The sequence below is a fragment of the Dinoponera quadriceps genome, unplaced genomic scaffold (assembly GCF_001313825.1).
Source record: "Dinoponera quadriceps isolate SergipeBrazil2010 unplaced genomic scaffold, ASM131382v1 scaffold696, whole genome shotgun sequence".
NCBI classification, from domain to species: Eukaryota; Metazoa; Arthropoda; class Insecta; order Hymenoptera; family Formicidae; genus Dinoponera; species Dinoponera quadriceps.
The window spans coordinates 862751-882141 of record NW_014554799.1 but is presented as its reverse complement, the minus strand read 5'-3'; the positions used below and the strand labels follow the sequence as shown (position 1 = coordinate 882141).

The 19391-nt window shown below is 50.2% G+C and overlaps 1 protein-coding gene across 4 annotated transcripts; it reads right to left on the bottom strand.

The window, feature by feature from the left end:
* Positions 1 to 1127: 1127 nt before the first annotated feature.
* Positions 1128 to 18877, bottom strand: LOC106742016. Of its 4 annotated transcripts, XM_014614581.1 has the most exons (17): positions 18262 to 18877; positions 16865 to 17049; positions 16577 to 16773; positions 9298 to 16439; positions 8095 to 8306; positions 7720 to 8017; positions 7456 to 7634; positions 7144 to 7357; positions 6829 to 7067; positions 6357 to 6744; positions 6081 to 6192; positions 5645 to 5993; positions 5538 to 5582; positions 4559 to 4675; positions 4388 to 4496; positions 3346 to 4236; positions 1128 to 3201 (listed from the first exon to the last, which is right to left on the bottom strand). In XM_014614581.1, exons 1-17 carry the CDS (start codon positions 18404 to 18406, stop codon positions 2180 to 2182), a joined length of 11844 nt encoding a protein of 3947 aa, XP_014470067.1. In that variant the 5' UTR covers positions 18407 to 18877; the 3' UTR covers positions 1128 to 2179. The 4 variants fall into 4 exon arrangements, with proteins under 4 accessions (XP_014470067.1, XP_014470064.1, XP_014470065.1 ...); XM_014614578.1 differs by having other exon boundaries at positions 1128 to 4236; XM_014614579.1 differs by having other exon boundaries at positions 1128 to 4236; positions 7165 to 7357.
* Between the last annotated feature and the right edge of the window lie 514 nt (positions 18878 to 19391).

Below are 19391 nucleotides of genomic sequence, written 5' to 3'. Positions count from 1 at the left end.
TCCGATGAACTGAGAATCTGAAGCTTAGAGAAGCGCGGCGGGACACGTGCCTTCGACCTTCGAATCGTTAACTCTGTGTATCCGTTTTAACCACTCTGTATCATCTCGATTTCTTTCGTGGACTCCGCCTCTCACCCATCGATCGATATTCATACTGCACACAATCGGCGCTAAATACGGACCGACAAAGTGTCCCGAAGGACGCCCAACGACACCAAAGAAGTTTCGTTTTAACCGCTTCTTAATTTGTCGCGATTGCTTGTATTCTCTTAAAATCAGAATCAGAAAAAGGCAAAGAATCGACTCATCAGAGTCAGCTTAATTAAGCTATCCTCTGCTAAAGTCCAAGTCAAAGCAGCCTGACCGTTTGATGCATGTCTCAAAATCTTGCTTAGCACAACGAACGCTCGATTGTTGGCGTTTAAAGAAATTTAGAATCGAGCCACATTTAGCGCATCTGTCTTCAGACAAGAATATGGATACCGATCGAATGTGGAAGTCCAGGAAAGGAACTTCAGATAGAAAGCCCAAACAAAACCATCATGTCCTTCAAGTCACACGTTACAGACGCATACCAGCGACTCGGACGAATCTTGTCAAATCCACTCATTAGATACAAAAAAATAAAATAATAAATTTTATCAGACAATTTCTTTAATATCATCTGTATATATACGTCTCATCGACGTTTTTAATTAAATAATAATTATGTATATGTATATATGTATATATATATATATATATTTCGTTCCCTCTGGCGTCTTCTTAAAAGCGGGGAAATACTTTCTACACGATCCTTCGATAAAAAAGATTTTTCTCAAGTGTCCGAACAGTTCGAAATCAAATAAATACGTGTGTAAACATATGTAAAATAATTGCACAATAATATATTGGTAGGATTTCAATTACTCTTCCTTCTCGACATCTCGCCGATTACTCTAATGCTAGTTTTATTTTGAGAAGTCCCTTCTCCGTCCCTCTTCGTATAGGATGCACTCAGAGCAGCCTCCTGTTCTCCAATGTGTATATATATATATTTATATATATAATATATATATAACTATATTTTTAATGGTTTCTCATAGAATTATCCAAGTAAAATCTGTAAAATACAATATACTGCCTATCATAAATTCTTAATTTTTCTTTCTTTTATAAATAATTATAGTAATAGTCTTCACACCATTTGTTAATTTATTATACTCAGATGCCGTTCGTTCCTTTCTGGATTAAATTTAAATATTACATTTGTGCCCTTTGCGCACTAATCCACTTCTATAGTATTCTGCATGACTGTGGGGTGTGTGTGTGTATGTGTGTGTGTGTATATGTGTCCTGTGTGTGAATGTGTGTATATATATAATACATGTAATATATAATCTAAAGGACTTACGGTATTTACATATGTACACGTTAACAATAATGCGTCGTCCAAGCCACATGCGATAATTTTTACTCCCCTCTCGTCGCTATCGAAGACTGATTTTCTCTTCCATCTCCGCAACGGGTCATGCAACTACTAGTGTAGCCTACTCTCTTCTCACTTTTTAAAAACTCTCGGAAGTAACTTCGCTCGGAATTCCCGTCTGACGATTTAGCAACGAATAATGGTGAAAAAGTTCTGGTCAGATCTTTTCGTCTGGTCGTCCCTCGGACGGCGCGCGGCCGTGCCGCCTCTTTTATGCACGGCTGTCGCACGGTCGCGCGCGTCGTCGTACAAATTGTCAAGTCGAACTGAAAGCTAATTACAGAAAAAGTTACAACTCTTAGAAAATAGGCTTCGCCCTTCCGTCACACCGACTTCTTTTGTCCTCTCTGTCTCGCTCTACACTTGGCCAACCATGGACTTGCTTCCGGCGGCTTTCTTCTCCACTGTAGAAGTGCAAAGGCTGCAGACAACTGTTTGCTGTTAGAGGTCGAAGAGGAAGACTGTGGCTGTCTTTCGCGAGCACACACAAAGGCGTGACCCCCCTCCCCCCTTTCGCGAACGGGGAACATCGCGCGCGCGTTACGATCAGTCCTCCGTGTAATCGTTCATGCGTTTTTACCTACGCCGTCACTGGCGCGCCTCCTCTCTCCAGCAAAAGTTGCGATCTTATATACCTGGGCATGAAAGAGCGCGCGCGCGCTCCCGTAGACCCTACCTAACGATTCAGGGTTGGCCAAGCTCTCACTCATGCTACGAATCGAGATCGTCCTCCCTCTGGCTGCTGAAGTAAGACACCAGCCCGCCGAACTCGCCGCTGCCCTCCTCGTCGTACTGCTTGTTGCCGGCGCCGGGGTCGCCCGGGTGGGCCTGTTGCGGCGGCGGTGCCTGCGGCGGCGGCGCCTGAATCGGCGGCTGGTTGTCCGAGGAGAAGTGCTCCGAGGGATAGGGCGAGGTCTGGTAGGCGGCGGCGTCGTCCGCCGTCGACATCGGCGGCGGCGGTGGGTAAGCGCCGTAGTGGTAATTGGGAGGCGGCGGCGGGTGGTAAGGCGAGAAGTTACCGGGCGGCCGGTTGGGCGGCGGCGACGGCTGCTGCATGTTGTGGTTGACGGGCGAGGCGTTGGTGAACGGCGGCATCTGGTGCCTGGGTCCCATGGGGCTGTCCGCGAACCTGGCCATCGAGGGTCCGCCTCGCACGTACGGCGGCGGCGGCGGCGGCGGCGTCGGTCCTCCCTTGGCCAACGGGCTGCCGGCCGACGGCGGGATCATCGCCGGTCCGGGCGTCAACGGGGAGCTGCGATCCCTGTTGATGGAGATCGGCCCGCCGCCGGACGGCGACGGGTCCATCGGGTGGCGGCCGGTGTGGTACATCTGCGGGCCGGGCACTCGCATGCGCATCGCCGGCGTTCCCGTCCCGACCGCGGCGAAATGCGGCGGCATCGAGGACTGGCCGGCCTGCCGGTACGGGGACGGGATCCTGGCGCGCGGCTGCATCTCGTATCCCGTCCGTGGGCCGCCCATCATTTGCCCGGCCGTGTTGGGTGCGCCGAAGTACTTGTGGCCCATCGCCGCCGCCGCGACCGTGAACGATTGCGGACTGCTGGACACCGGCTGTGACTGAAGCATCCTCGTGATCACGGTGGACTGTTGTTGACCAGGCGCGAGCGACGGATAAACCGGCTGCTGCGTGTTCGAGGGTTGGGTCGACGGCGGGCCTGGAGTCGGCACGGTGTTCGCCGGTGGTGTGGACGGCGCTGAACCGGATGTACTGCTGCCTGGTGTGGGAAGAACGTTCGGGATATCGTTCTGCTTCATTTCCGGGTTCGAATCGGTTCCCATGCCGAGCAAACCAGCCTCAGCCGCAGCCTTGGCTGCCGCCTCGGCCGCTCTGGCCGCTTCCAGCGCCAACGTCTTCTTACCTTTACCTCGTCCCCGGCGTTTCGGCTTCATCGGCGATCCGTCCGGGTTGAACAGCTGCCCGTCCGGCATCCCACCACCAGTCATTAGCGGGATGTGCGCCCCTTCGGCGCTCCTGTCAGTGTCCGGCGTCAGAACTGCGGACAGGCTCGGATTCACCGGGTTGTGCGAGACGCCGCTGGCGCCGTCCGGAGTGACCGCGGGCGGCATGCTCGCTATTCCTAGATTCGGGGCGCCGTCTCGGCGCATCTGCTCGGCGATTATCTCGGCCTTGCTGCGTCGACCGCGTTTCTTCTTCTTCGGCACCTCGCCGTCCGTGCCTTCCGGTGCGTTCGCGTCCCTCTGCCTCTCCGCCGCCAGTATCTCCAGAGCCTTCAAGCGCGCCTTCTCCAGCTTCTTGGCTTCCCGTTCCTCTTTCTTCTTCTTCTTCGCGATCTCGATCGCAGCGAGCTCGAGCTGCCGTCGGCCGTACTCCTCGTCCTCCATCATCATCTGCTCGAGTTGCTCGTCGTCCAACTCGGCCAATTCCCCAGCACCGAGGCCCGTCAGCGAACCTTCTGCAACGTCTCCCGTGAACGAGCTCGCCACCGACATCGTCGTACCTGTCAACCCGACGTTGTCCGGAAGATTGTCGTCTATCTTGGACGCTATATCGCCGATAGGATTGTCCATGACCGCGCCGATTATATCCCCGTCCACTTCTTCCTTCTGCTTCAATTTACGCGCTTTGTTCTTGCTGCCCGGCTTCGGTCCCGGTTTCTTCCTCTGCTTCGGCGTGTCGTCCGATAACGACTTGCGCTTCGCTGCCGGACTCTTGCTGTTGCGCGGCTTCTTCGCCTTCGGTGACTTGTGTTTCAGCTTCAGAGCGTCCTTCTTGGGAATATAAACGTCCCCTGAAACGATCGAGCAATGTTGTTATTTTCGCAAATCAATTTAAGAACGAGTCCACGACGGTATGACGTCAGTGTCTGATGTAAATACAACGGGAGGACAACGGGTGTTCAACCGCAAGTTTGGTAAAGTAACAGAGAGATGCTGCGTTACCTGAATCGGAATCTTTGTCGCCGTCATCGTTCATTTCGTCGGCCTCGTTCACCACGAACTCGTCTTCGCTTTCCCCGGTTTTCCTCATCATCAGCGCCTTCTTGAGTTCCTGCAAAATATAATCGCAATTTTAATGTGTTGATAACATTGCGAAGTTTAAATCATTCATACCTCTTCGCTATCCGATGCCATCTCTTCTCGGTAATTGATTTTTCGCCCTCGAGTCCTCCTACTTAATATTTCCTCCTCCTCTTGCCTGTTCTCGTCTGGTAATCCGCCATAAATAATCTGCAAACGATGATAATACATGTAAACTATCAACTGATAGAATCTACTGAGTATATACGTATAAAATTAAATAAGAGTCAAGCGCCGATGTGCTAGCGAATATATTAAATTAGAAACCGGCGTTTGGCTCTTGACCTTTTTATCTTTATATAAATATTTAGTGTTATTATAACTGATGTAATTAACATAAATTAATAATAATGAATGATAATGAAGTAAAAAAAAAATTATTATTATTAGAAAACTCTCCTCAGACACAAATCAATCACAGTACAACTAATTTGTCATTGGAGGTAACTTGAAAATATCTTTATTAATTAAGCGGCCTCTACAATGAAAATTTAAGGCACAAAACTTAAGCCTCAGGCTGTAAGAAATTGATCAATCACAATCAATAATTCTTCTCATATTTGATTATGATTGGTCAGTTTCTTACGACTTACTACTTATCCCTTGTCTACAATTTTGCTTTAAGACGTAAACAGTAATCAAATTGACCAACCACGATTTATTAGAAGAATAATCGATCGTGGTTGGTCAATCTGCTTACTGCTTACGTCTTAAAGTAAGATTGTGAACAAGGGATTAAAGCGGAGCCTATAATAAGAATTTAAAGCGTAAGCCTCAAATTATCATTGTAGATCCCGCTTAAGTCTTATGCCTTAAATTCTCACTCTAGACGCAGTTTTACAAATATATTAAGTCTATGGATAGTCTTTTATTTAAATACGAGACAGAGAGAAAATCTGTTAGAACCCAAAACCATACATAAGCGGTTAACATCTATTACTAATAAAGATATGGAAGACACTCTTAGTGACGAATCGGCGGATTATTTGTTACCGTAACTGAAATAACATACCTTTCGTCTAATAGGTGGGACTTTTTTCGGTTTAGGCGCAACATCCTGAAAAATCATATTCGATATTAAATTTCTGCGTCACACTAAGTTAATTAAATCATACTTACTTTTTTGATTTTCTGTATCGGCACTTGCTGCATCTCTTGCGATTGTGGAATCTGCGGGATTAGTGGATCCTCTGAGGTTGCTTCCTGTAACCCTTCATCCTTCATTTCAACATTATTTTCACCCATGTTATTTTCGAAATTCGCCTGTTTATTAACGTCCAGCATTTCGTTTAGCTCGGTAGTGTCCACGTCCGGCAAGTTCGGTTCACAACGTTCTTCGATTTTCGGTTCATCCTCCTCGTCGTTCTCGCTCTGATTGTCGGATTCTATTATACGTTTTCTCTTTTTCTTCTTCTTCCCCTTCGCTTTCGGCACCGTCCTGACTCTGGACGTCGTCATTGTCCTACTTCTACAATGATTATGAATCAAATAACGGTTAAAATATTGTCTTCAGCAATCTGCACTATCATTTTTAATATTAGGCAAAATCTCTCACTTTTTCTTTCTCTGCCTCCACGAATTATCACTGTCTTCGCTGTCCGAATCTCCCCACATCGACCGCGACTTCTTTCGCTTGGGCCGATCACTTTCTTCACTGTCATCATTTACTAGAATAAAAAGTTTTCTATGTAATAAACTATAATGTGAAGTAACGTAATAGTTAAGAAATTATTTTGCCAAAACATGTACCCACGAGAAATGCCATAAAACATAAAACATCGATATTAAGGAGCGGAACGAGTAATTTCTCAATCAATGATGCAAAACTCACTAAAATCATCGTCGTAGCCTCTGGTCATGCGCGCCCTGGTGGATCTTCTGACGGGACGCGAGTCGCCCTTCCTACCGCGTCGTTTCACATCAAAAGTGCTTTCGTCAGACGACGTCATGTGATCGTCGAAGTCTTCTTCGTCCTCGGAACTCGAGCCCTTGAAATCCTCGTCACTCTCAGGATCATCTTCACTGCTTATGTCAAGGCTGTTCAGTTTCCGATGTTTCTTACGCGCCAACAACTTCTTGACAACTCTATTTCGTTCTTCCTCTATCTCGTCAATCATATCCTCGTTTTCGATCTTGTATTCTTCGTCGCTCTCCTTTTCCGATTTCCTATCGATATCGTCCCTGTCTTCTTCCAATTGCGTCATCTTCAACGCCTCGGCCTGGAACGAAGAGATATGTTATGTTAAATCCGGCAATATTACTACTACGTTTTCGCGTGACTCCGCATTCAGTCGTTATTTTACCTGAGCCTGAGCCTCTTCCTTCTCTGCGTTAACTATCGTGGCGATGTCCTTGCCTCTTCCCTGATTGCCAGCACCTTGAACCGCTTCGACCTCATCCTGAATCGCGGCGTTGATCATGTCATCGTATTCGTTGAACTTGTAAGTGCTGGCGCATCGGCGTTCGCGTAACTGATAAACCGGCTCGCTTTCCTCGCTGCTCGATGTTTCCGAACACGAGGCCGATGAGGAAGATATAGATTCTGTCAAAGCAATTTAGAACAACATATATTATGACACTGATATTTGATACTACAATTGAGACAACAATATAATCACTATATAAAGTACGATGCTTGCCGTTATCCGATTCTTGACTGGACGCTTTCGAGCTTTTCGGCAAGCGCTGCGGCGCCTCACCTTTGTGAAGCACGTTGTCCAAGCTTATGCCGACAAATGCTAATCGCTTCTTTCGCAGTGCCTCGTTCTCGTGTCTCTTGGTCAACTGGTCAAATGTTTTTAAGGTCTCCCGTAGCTTCGTCACCAGCAAATTCTTGAAAGACAATTATACACAATAAATATTTATTTACGGACTCACAGATGAACGGATATCGCACAATATTTTCTATATTTCACTGCATGTGGACTTACATGCTGACACGGCGGGCAGAACCAGTCGCCTTCGGGTATGAGCATAAGGGCTGGCCTGAGACATGAGCAATGCCAACCCTTATCGCACGAGTCGCACAATAAAATCCATTCCGGGTGATCAGCCTTGCTACATTTCTGACAAGCGTACTCGTCCTCGGCTTCTTCGACGTCGCTTTGGGCTAATGGAAAATAATAAAACGCGCGCAATAGAATTACACAATTGAATGAGAATTTGATCGAATTCCCTTTTAACGAGGAACTCACCCTTCTGAGCGGTTCTGGCGCGTCTCAACGGTTCCGACTCGTGGTCCTTCTCGAGATCGCTCTCCGGAGAAAATTCGTGATCGCTTTTGAACAGCAAGGAACCCTCGCTCTCCATGTCCTCCTCTTCCTCTTCCTCATTTTCATTCTCCTCGTCGCTGCTCGACCCAGACGAGCTCTGCCATGGATTCGCTTCGTTGAATTTTGCCAGCACCTTTTTCTTTTTCCTCTTTCGCCGTTTCTTCTTGGACTTTTTCTCCTTCTCAATTTCTTTTATGATAACTTCCTCCTCGCTTTCCGGCTGCACAAAAAATGGCCGATTATCCGCACGATCCACAACTGCGATCTTTTCCACGCGTTCACGCGAGAACAGCTTACCTTCTGCTTCTTCCTCTTCTTCTTCTCAGTTTCCTTCTTCTCCTCCAACTCGCGCATGCTTTCCTCCTCGATCCTGCGTCTGTCCGCTTGCTCTTTAATTTTTAACTGCGCTATCCTTCTTGACTGCCTGACAGGCGTTTCGTCCTGTTCCATTGCCGTTTCCGTTTCCAATGCGATGTCTCTGCCTATTTCTAAGCCCAGAACCATTTTTCCTGCGAAAGTAAAAATTTTCCAATCAGTCGGTGCCAATCAACGTTACAACTTCTCAACGAACGGTCCTCAATCGTTGAGCTTCTCAAAAATAATCCAGGGTTTTGCCACAGAAAATGAATTTTAAAATTTTCTGACTTTTCCATGTTTTCCAGACGACAGTGGAGAACTCTCCATGGCCAATATGTAATCTAAAATTGTAACATTTAGCAGCAAGAATTACAGGAAAAGTAGCTTATATTATTAGAAATAACACAAACTTAGAAGTTTAGTAACATAATGTAATCCTGAATGCAAATTCAAGTCAACAAAAAATTGAATATTAGAAAAAAGAATGCAATTATGACGGAAAAAGGCGTTTGAATAAAAACGCTGAATAAAATTGACCAGTCACATTTGACCGTTCTTTTTATAGTCGAGAAATAATCAATTGTGATTAGTCACTTTTCTTATTGTTTACATCTTAGTACTTAAGTTTTTATATGGCCATGGCTTTAAGAAACGTAAGAAATTATTTGTAAAATGCGCGAGTCTTGAACGCATTTGACTATAAATGTTAGATATAATATTAACGAAAAAAAAAAGTTATAAGAGTATTCTTTAGAATAAGAACATTTAATACTAAAAGTACCGAGCGGTCATTTCTGGTCGTTTCTGTTTTTACATTAATCCCTATTTCTCGTGTAAAAAGATAAGATTTCGAAATTTTCTAATTTTTCATCAATTATTTCCTTTATTGAATGATTGATGAAAAGTCACAAAATTTCAGAATCTTATTTTTTTTTACACAAAAAACAAGGTATTAATCTATAAAATAGAAACGGAAACGACCGTTCGGTACAATGAAGGAAATCGTGAGCAAAACTCCAAATTCCAGGCTCTTTTATATCTTTCCAACTTTTCCAAAGGTTTTCCCCAATATAGATTTTCCATGATTTTTCCCGGTTTCCCAGGTATATGGCAACCCTGTGATCATTACATCCGTGTACTCACGTTTCTTCCGCCTCTTTTGCGTAGTGGGTGTCATGTTAAGAGCGTCGTTAGGAGCCCCGTCGGGATGAATACCCGCCGGCACTTGATCGCCCCGAAATTCAGTGACTTTCGGCCGGCTGGGTCGCCCGGCACCGCGAAAGCCACGCCTTCGTCTGCCTCTGGGACGACCTCTGGCCTTTCTGTCAATCACCGTGGCGTGTATCATGTTCGGATCGTCGCTGCTGTCCTTATGCACGTGCTCCGTCACGTTCTCGGGAACCTCGCACTTCACCGCCTCATCCTCGGAGCTTACAGCCGCTACCACTCGACTCTCCTCGATCGACTTTCGTAGTTCCTTGTCAGGCATGCGTTTCCCGCGCAACTTCATCCTTTTACCGCCCATCATCTCCTCGTCCTCTTGCTTGGCGGCCCCGTCCTCCGAGTTCGACTCGTGGGCGCTGTTTCGTCGCTTCCGCGAGATCTTCGGAGGCTCCACGGTGTTATCCAGCTTCCATCCCTCGTAAACCAGCTCGGACACCGGTTTCACGCGAATGCTGATCTTGGAAGGGACTTCGTCCTCGGCGATGTTCTTCAGAGCGTCGTCGTCGGTACACGCTAAAGGATCGGCTTCCTCCGACGGTGCATTAAAGACACTCTCGTTGTCCACGCCCGTCGAGTCGTCGGAAACATCGCGAAGCTCCTTCACCTCGACATTCTGGATCTCCGAGGACTCTTTCTTCTCCGGCGCCTCCACGCTCTCGTTCTTCTTCGAGTCTTCCGTCGGCGCGGAGTCGTTGACCGTGCCGAAATCGTTCTGAAACAACTGCATCGTAGGGATCGCCGCTGGTTTCTCCTCCCGCTCTTCCCCCACTCCAACATTCGTCCCCAATTTCACGACCTCGGCGAGCGTGTCCAAAGCTTTGGGCTCTTGCGCATCGGCACTCACCAAGTTCTCCAACGTCTTCCCTTCGGCTTCCAAGTACGGAGGCTTCGACTTGATCGGAGGGACGCCTTCCACGTCGGTAGCGTCATTCAGCCGCTTGCTCGCTTCTTTCTTCGAGTCGGACTTGATCTCCGAAACGGTCTCTCGGGCGGGAAGCAACGCAGTCGATTCGTCCGAGCCCGAACTCTTGTTAAAGTTCTCGCTGATCTTATTTACATTTATATTTATATTGAACGGCTCATTTTGATTGTTGCAACTGTCCACGTTGTTGATACTCTCCATCTTCGTGGACATCGAGTTCGGGTAATACATCGCATCGGACGGCATGCCGCCTTCCAAGCTCGCGTCCTCGCTTCTCCACGTGTGCGATTTGCCCGCGGTCAACAACGCGTTATCCAATTTCACGGGCATAACTCCCGATTCGACGTGCATCGGTAAGCTCACGGCCTCGACGAACGGTTTGGTGAAGCATTCTTCGGCCAATTTCGCGTCGCCTTTATTGCCGTTGCCGCGACACTCCTCGAAGTCTTCCTTCAATCTCTTGCACGGTTGCGTAATAGGCAGCTCCTCGATAATGCGTTCAGCGTCTCCCAGCTTCGCGATGCTCTCGATGTTTACACGTTCGACGCTCGGTCTCTCGTCCACGTTTACTGCAAACTGCTCCTTCGCGTGCCTTCGTACGTCGATAACCTGGCTGTCCACGTCGTTGAATCCCGTGCTTCCACGGGCGAGCGACGACTTCCCGAATTTATTCGCGTCGTTCTCACCGAGCTCACGGACGCTCTCTGGTGTTGCCGAAAAGTCCGTTTTCTCCGGCGTTTCAACGGTATCTTGCACGTTCTGAGTCGCCCTCGCGTTGTCCATCAAATTATTCAGACGCTCCTTGCTCTTCTCGCTATGACTAACAGTCGTCCCAGCACTCTTGCTCAGAAGAGGCTCGCTGGTTTCCTCGATCACAGCTGAAGCGTCCGCAAACTTCCTTTCCGACTCTTCCTTCCGATTTTTTGAGTCGATCCTTTGAAGATTCTCTTCCTCCTGATCACTCGAGTCTGACTCTTCCTTCTGATTCTTCGAGTCTGACTCTTCCTCCAATAGTATGGGAGGATCGGCAACCGAGACATCGCGGATATCCGCTTCGTCCCGAAGCCCATCTCTATCCGACGGCGTTGCCGAATCGTTGCTCGAATGATCTTCGACGCTATTGTAAACGGATTTGTCTTGTGCCTGGTCGGTGAATTCCTTTTGCGTGTTAATTTTAACATCTTGTTCCCCGACTGCGATGTCTCGATTCGGTAGCTCGTTCACTTTGGCAGGTTCCTCCATCTGCTGTTCAATAACCGACTGTTGTTCCACGGGCGCATTGGACACATCGGATGTCAGATTCAAGCTGTTGATTTCGCTTTCCTTAATTGTGGGCTCCTCGTGAGGCTCCTGGATTTTTTCTTCTTGCGAAGAGGCGACGTCGTCCTCGGAGTCACCAGCTTGCGCCATAGCGTCAGGCTCGAAGACATCGTCGCTACCGTCGTCGTTGGAATCACTACTGTCGTAATTCGCGACTAACGACAGTTTGTTATCGCTTATTACCTCCCCTTCCGATTCCTGAAGAGTCACGTTCATTGTATCCATCTCTAATTCCGGCACAGTCGGAGCGTCCGATTCTCCCGCGCTCTTGGCGATCTCCTCACAGACGTCCTCCGCAGTATCCTGTTTGTCGTCACTGGGAACTTGACTCTCGTCATTTGCAGCGACGATCTCTTCGAGATCGTTGGCCGCCTCACTCCCTACGTCAGCTTCGGCTTCCTCCTGTTCCGGGACCTCAGCTTTCGCCGCGATCGGACAGGATTCCGGCTCGACGCTCGTCGGGATCTTCAGGTCTTCTTGCTTTTCCGGTTCGCACGTTGTAACCGCCTGTTGTTGCTCCGCACTCATGGCAACCTCGTCGATCTCTTTGGACGATTCGTTCGATTCCGACACGCGATCGTCTATAACCATCTCCTCCTCGTTCGAATCCTGATCGATGCAAGAGCTGGGATTTTCCGAGACATCGTCGGCGTACTCGGACTGCGCCAAGTTAGACAGGCTCGTTTCTTTCGCGGTTCCCGCGATACCGGACACTTCGAGGTTATTCGTTTCGGGCGTCGGCAGGATGTCGAACGTGGAAGGCTTATCGCCGACACCCGACGCGTCCTCGACCGTTTCGTCGGCTCTCCGCGCAGGTTCGCTCTCTTGGGACGAAGAGTCATGTACGCAGGCGTCGTCCGAACTGCTTATGGTAGGAACTAAATCACGCTTCTCGCTCTCCGGCGCCGACTCCGAGCTAGTCACCACAGAACTCTCCGGCAAATTCGCCTCGGGCTCGATAGCGAACGCAGTATCGTTGATCTGTATATCGTTCAGCGCCTTCTCCTTGGCTTCCTCGGAGTCGCCCGACCCTTCGTCTTGCATCCCCATGTCCGACAGGGCGTCGGTTCTCTCGCTGCTCCTGTCGTAGTTGACGCACATCGAATCGGCGTCGGAGCCAGCCAGGCCCTTCATCTTCTCATTGTCCGTATCGGTCGAGTGATCCTCTTGGCCGTCGATCTCGGAGAAATTGTCGATCCTGTCGCTCTGCTTGTCGCAGCTCTCCCCGGCCGAGTCGAGATCGTTCTTCTGGAGCGCCTGGTACTTCTCGGCCGCGTCCGTCTGCCTATTCATTTCCTGGTATCCCGTCGCATTCGTGGAATCCAGCAACTCGCTCGAGTTGTTGCCGTCCTCGAATTCACGGAGATCGGCCAGCTCCGGCTGGGAGTTCTGAGTGAGGGACGACAGTGACGAATGCGCCGTAGTCACGGACTCGGTTTTCTCTTGATCTTCCTTGAATACGCCGGTGGTAGGCGACTGACAATCGTCCCCATTCTTAAAGCCATTGGCCGTCGACGGCTTGTCGCTCTTCTCCTCCTCTTCCGATAACTGCGACGTAACATCATCCGGTCCCTCGAACGGGCTCTCCTGATTTTCCGTGAATTTCCCGGAATCGGCGGACTGGTCGCACCGCGACGGTTCGCTTTCCGCCGGCTTCACCACGCTAAGCTCGCTAGCCGAAGTGATATCAACCGGCTCTTCCTCGGTCGTGTTTATCTCGTCTATACTATCGCCCGCGAATATCACCTCTGATGTAGAGCTTGTGTTTAATTTGCAGCTATCACCCTCTTCCACTTCTTCACCAGTGCAGAGAGACCCTTCCACATTCGGCTCTCCACTTGTTGTCGTTTGAGCTTGCGTTTCGCTGGACGAATTAGCGACACTCTGTTCGGGTACTTCGCTCAGGTCTTTCGAGCTGCTCAGCGCGGTGGAAGTCTGCTGATTCCACGCTTTACCCGATTCTTCGGTCTCCTCGGTATCCTTGCTACCGCTGCCACCTCGGGCGTCATCGGGTTCCGCAGTGAACGGATTCGTCTTGAAAGAATTGTTATTCGTTCGCGTCAAGTCGAAATCCTCCGTCCTGTACAAATAGGACGCGTCGTCCACCGACTTCGACGACGACACGCACTCGTACTGCACGGTGTCGGCTCTCGTCGAGTGCGCAGATGCAGTCAGACTTTGCTCCGGCTGTGAACCCGGCTCGTCGGACTTTGAGGTGTACGAAATACAGTTGGGTCCAAAAAAAAATCTCGGCGGAGAAGCGGCGGCTGGCTTGCATTCGTTGTCCGACTCGCGCGAAGCTACGCCAATCGGATCGAAGGTATTTTGTACATTGGCCGAATCTTCGGAACTCGTGCACGATTCGAGTCGCTGCGAGGTGTCCGGCTGACACGACGACACGGACGAGTCGCACTGCGTGGGCTCTTGAACCTTCGAGTCCGCCTTTTGTCCCATCGTACTCGTGTTATCCGAACTTACGTCCGACACTTGGGACTTGGCACTGTCCTCGGTTGTTTCACTCTCCGTCACGGAGTTACCGTCCACCTTGACGTCTTGATGCGCGCCAGCGGAATCCTCGCGTTCAGCCCTGGACGATTTCGCGTCCATGCTCGAGAGCCTCCGGCCCGCGTCGCCATCCTCACGATCGTTCGTACTTTCTCTCAATGATATGTCTCCTTCGTTTGATATGATACTGCTGTCGCATTCCGCCTTCTCCTCCGGTTTACCCACGTCCCACCTGGACAGCCTTTTGACGGGGCCAGTTGTACTCTTCGGTATTACCTGAACGCCTAACGTCGGCTTGAACTTTGGCTTCTCTTGCATAGAATCTACTATTTCACAATTATCGTTTACGCTTACATTAGACTGCGGGTAGTTTCTATTTAATTTTACAGGGGGTTTATTCGACACTATCGAGTCCGCGGACACCTCGTCCTCGGTTAAAACCTTATTCTGCGACAGCGTCGCGCTGGCCGAGTCAGGTTCATTTTTTGATTCGTTGCTTTCTTTATTGTCAGTGGACGCGTCGTCGCCGGGGTTACCCGTGTCGCATTCAGCGCCGGAGCCTTCGCCGTAAAAAAAAGCCGTCGGTTCTTCGATAGCCTCACCGACGACGGGATTCACCGCGTCGCAGTCGCTGCCGGATCCCTCACCCTGAACCATCATCATCGGCTCCTCGATGGCTTCGCCCACCTCCTCCCTCCAGCTGTTGCTCATCATCGATCTCTTGTCCATGGAGGCTCTGATCGGAATGACGTCGCCTCTTAACCTCTTCAATATGTCTTGCTGGGCGTCGTCGCCCTCCAATGGACGTTTCAACGGCGTCGTACTCATTCTCAGAGCAGTGATCTTGCTGGGATCGGGGAGTATCGTGTAGCTCGGTAATCTATGCTCGTCCTTCGCGGGTAACCTCACCGCGTTATGATACGGCGTCGAAGACATTTCGTACGTGGAGAACGGCATCTGCCTTTTGCTCAGGTCGGCCAACATCGCGTGATTCCGCATCATCACGCTCCGCGCGTCGTACGGTAAGTTGGGAACCTCCGGCGGCTTGTTCGACTTCTTCGTGCTGAGATCCATCTCCCTGTGCTGGAAGTCCGGCGCTCTGTATCCGGGGGAGGGCAGGTCCACCACCGTTTTGGCCAATTTTCGACTAGAAAGATCGATCCCGGAGAAATCCATCGGTCGGTTTTGTTCGTTCGCGTTCTCCCAGCCTCGCGGCGACGTCGATAAATCCATGCCTCGGTGTCCCCGGAGCATCGGAGGCTTCTCGGACTGATTCCTCGCGCAGAAATCCTGCGGCAACCTGTCGTCCTCACCTCCGTTCGTCACGTTGCCTAGCGTACCGCCGGACGACCTTGCCAGAGATTCCGCTATTTTTTCCAGCGACTTCGGTCCACTCGGCTTCTCCAGCTTCTCCGACTGTATCCTCACGAGATTCGCGGCCAGTTGGTCTATCGGTTTGACGGACAACTTGCTGTGCCCCACGGGAATCGAATCGACAGTCGAAAATGGTAGACTGTTCTTGCCGGGTAACTTATCGTGCGTCTTCACGACGGGATCCATCGGGATCTCGTCGACGGCACTGTGCTTCTTCGCCGTGTTTAATACTGCAGCAATAGGCGTCGTCGGGCTTACTAACTTCTCCTCCGGCGCCTGCTTCAATTCGGCGATGTTGACCAATTTCAGCGGAGACGTGATGACAGGTGTCTCTATCGATTTCAACGGCACCGATTCTTCGAGCTCGCTTTTGGCGGCGCTTGTTATCGTGAGCACGGTTGGTTTATGCATCACCGGCGACTTAGTCTCTGACGCTAAGGAAGCGGCAGATGTTTCGTCGGTAGCCTCTCTGTTTGCATCTTCCGCTGGTATCGCATCCGCCTTCGTCGTCTTCAAATTGTCTATACACCTTGATTCTGCGCTCGGAGTTTGTACCATTTCTTGAGAATCGTCTTCCTCCGTGATTTGCTTGGAACTTTCATCGTTCGTCACATCCTCCTCCCCGTCGATGTCCTCGTCGTCATTTTCAGCTTCGTTACCTATATCATCCTGATCCTGTTCTTGGTCTTGATCCTGCTCTTGTTCGTCCTCAAACTCATCGCTCCTACCATTCGGTAGCTGCTTGCCGTTCATCCCATTCGCATGGGCGTTATTTTCTTGCACAACTTCGTCCTCCAGACTCGGAGATGTCGTTACTTGGCCGGTGTCTATTATAGGTTTCTCAGAAATTTCCAAACTGTTGCTATCCTCGTTGATCGGTATAGCTCCAGCCTCGCCGTTCGACAAGGTGTTGATGAGATTGACAACACCTTCTCGATCCCTATTACGAATGTCATGGTACATGAACTACCATTGAAAGATAAAATTATTCAAGAACTACAAATGAATTATCCAGAATTACAAACGTATATTTCATCCAAAGCGTTATTATTCAATACGTGAAAACAAAAAACTTACTTAGCCACTAGTTCCCAATTCTCTTCATCCAAATCTTCCCTATAGACTCTTATGTTGCACTCTTCATCCAGCTGACACCAATACGCTAATCCACTTTTATCCCTTCCTAACGGTTCCACGCGCAATTCATCGGCTGCCAATTTGTTCACCTCGTTCTTAAACTTTTGATTTAAGTCAAACTGTGTTTCCAATAGCACCTAAAATAGAAGAAAACACTTGTGCACATCAGGAAGAATTATCTCTAGCATGTTATACGTCAGAGAAGCCGAAGTCACACATGGATCATACTTTAAGTAGACGCAGTTTAACAGCAATACGGGCTTTCTTGTAGCCAAAGCGTTCAAGTTCCCATCCATCCTGATTAGAGTACGTGTGGCAAAACTTGACTAGCGCCCGTTCCCACTTTTCTGGCGAGACAGTTTTACGTGTTTTACGTAATAACTTGACATGCAGGTCTACTAGTTCTTGCGATACTAAAAAAAAAACATCAAACATTTGTCAAAATCGTGAACAAGTATAGACAAAGTGTGTTTGTATCTCATATTGTCGACCAAACTTCAACATGGGACTTATTAAGAAACAAAAAAACTCTAGATAAAATTGAACTCATCTGTCATTCTTGAATGGATAATCTAATAATAAAACAATACTAATGTAGAAACTAGCGCAAACGAAGGGGCAATTTCGATGAATATTATTGAGATGCTGCAGAAATATAACTTAAGATTAACGTAAAATCCGGATGATACGAATAACGCCGGCCAACAAATACATATTTCTGTATTCGACAACCCAGGGCTGAGAAAGCATCCATTAACGCGGGTTCCCGTTCGCGGGGTACAAGCGTCGTCGCGACGCATCGAGCGCCCGTTGACGTTTCCGCGAAATCGGAGCAGCGGGCCGGCGCTTGTAACTCGTAATCACGTGTAACCGACAAGTTGACAACAAGAGAGGTGGCAGCACGCGGCGGAATAACAACAAACGGCGAAACTCATTCCGCGCCTATCTGTCAGTCAATAACACCGCGAAAGCAAGGAGAAGACCGTGTCGTCAGGCCGCTCTCAGGTCGGCGCGCAAGGCGGAGGGTGAGGAGGGACGGGCAGAACCGCCAGCTAGCGATCTCGCGCCACAAGCTCGCTCGCTCGCGCCACCAAAACAAAAAGCGGCCCGTCACACAGAGCCGACACGTCCGTTGTTCTCGGCCGCCGCGCGAATCCGGAGCGAGAGCGGCTGCTCGCCCGAGCGTACCGCGAGCGTACAGACGCGTAGAGACGAGGCTCGCAGTCGAAGCGGAGTCGTACGAAGGAAACTAATAGTACGCGCTAGACGACTGCGGCCTCCTCTCCGGCGGGGGCGGGTCGCGGTCGTCGTTCCCCCTCGCTCGCTCTCGCCGTACCTCCGTGCTCTAGCTGTCCACCCCTCTCTTTCTCTCTCCCGCCGTCTATCGTGCGCGTATATATGTATACACAGCCGTGCAGTGTCTCTCTCTCCCTCTCATCCACGCACGTATACACACACACACACACACGCGTACATTCTTTCTTTCTTTCTTTCTCTTTTTCTCTTTCTCTCTCTATCTCCCTCTCTCTCTCTCTCTTTTTCTCTCCGTCCCTCCCTGCGGCGCGCGCGAGAGCAGCACGTACACACGAGTGCAGAGAAGAGACCGGAACGTAATAGAGACCTACCTTCGATTGTGTTCTCGAGCATCTCCTGGAGCCGCGCGATGTCAGGGTAAACGATGCCGCAGGACTTGCCGAAGCAGCCGAGAAACGAACAGATCACCGCGAAATTTGGGTCACTCGCGCAAGAGGCTTCGTTATCGGACGCCATTTTTCCGACCGCTTCTCACCGTTGGGCCTCGTCGCTACCGCTACCGCCACCGCGACGGCCACCGCCAGTGCCACAGCCACCGCCACCGACACCGCCAACGCCACCACCGTCGCCGCCGCCGCCGCGACGAGCGCCAGGCAGGCGAGAAATACTAACTCGCTAGGTGGGCTGACGACGACTCGCCGCGCATCCCATTTTCCCCACACAGGCTGCTCGCTCGCTCTTTCTTTCTCTCTCTCTCTCTGTCCGCCGCGAGTCACAAGCGGACACGGCAGATCGACAAATCGCGCGCGCGTTTAATCAGCCCGGCGTCGTTAGCAGGTAGTTGGCCGCCGGGCGTCGGGACGCCGACGCTTCTCCCTTTCTCGCCACTTTCGTCTTCCTTCACCTCCTGTTGTTCGTTCGTTCGTTCGCTCGCTCACTTGTTCGGACGGTGCGCTCGCGCGCGCGCCTCCTCTACCTGCCGCTCTCGCCGTCGACGACGAGAGGGGACACCAACACGCACACACACTCCGAGGAGCAGAGAAAGAGACAGAGATACCACTCTCGTCCGCCCTCTCGAGAGCGGACGAGCGAAAAAAAAGCGCCACCGCCGCCGCTCCTCTGTCTCTCTCTTTCTCTCCCGCGCTCTTTATGTCCCCCCCTCTCTCTCTCTCCTCTTCCTCCTCCTCCTCCTCGCTCTCCTCCTCACCGATCTATCTTTCTCTTTCTCCACCGCTTTCGCACCTTTTACACGGATCACTAACACAAACACATCGCACGCTAGAGCCCTGCGCTCGCTGTCCCTTTCTCTGTTCTCCGTCTCCCTCCTCTCCCTCCCGCCCTTTCCGCCGATCTCGCTGCTTCTCTCTCTCGCACGTACATTCAATGTCTCACTCCGTCGATGCCGAGAGCGCGCGCGGGCGCTCCCGCGCACGCACGTACGCACGTCGCGACGACGACGTTAGTCAAGGATTCAGCACGACGTAATACACGATCCGACACA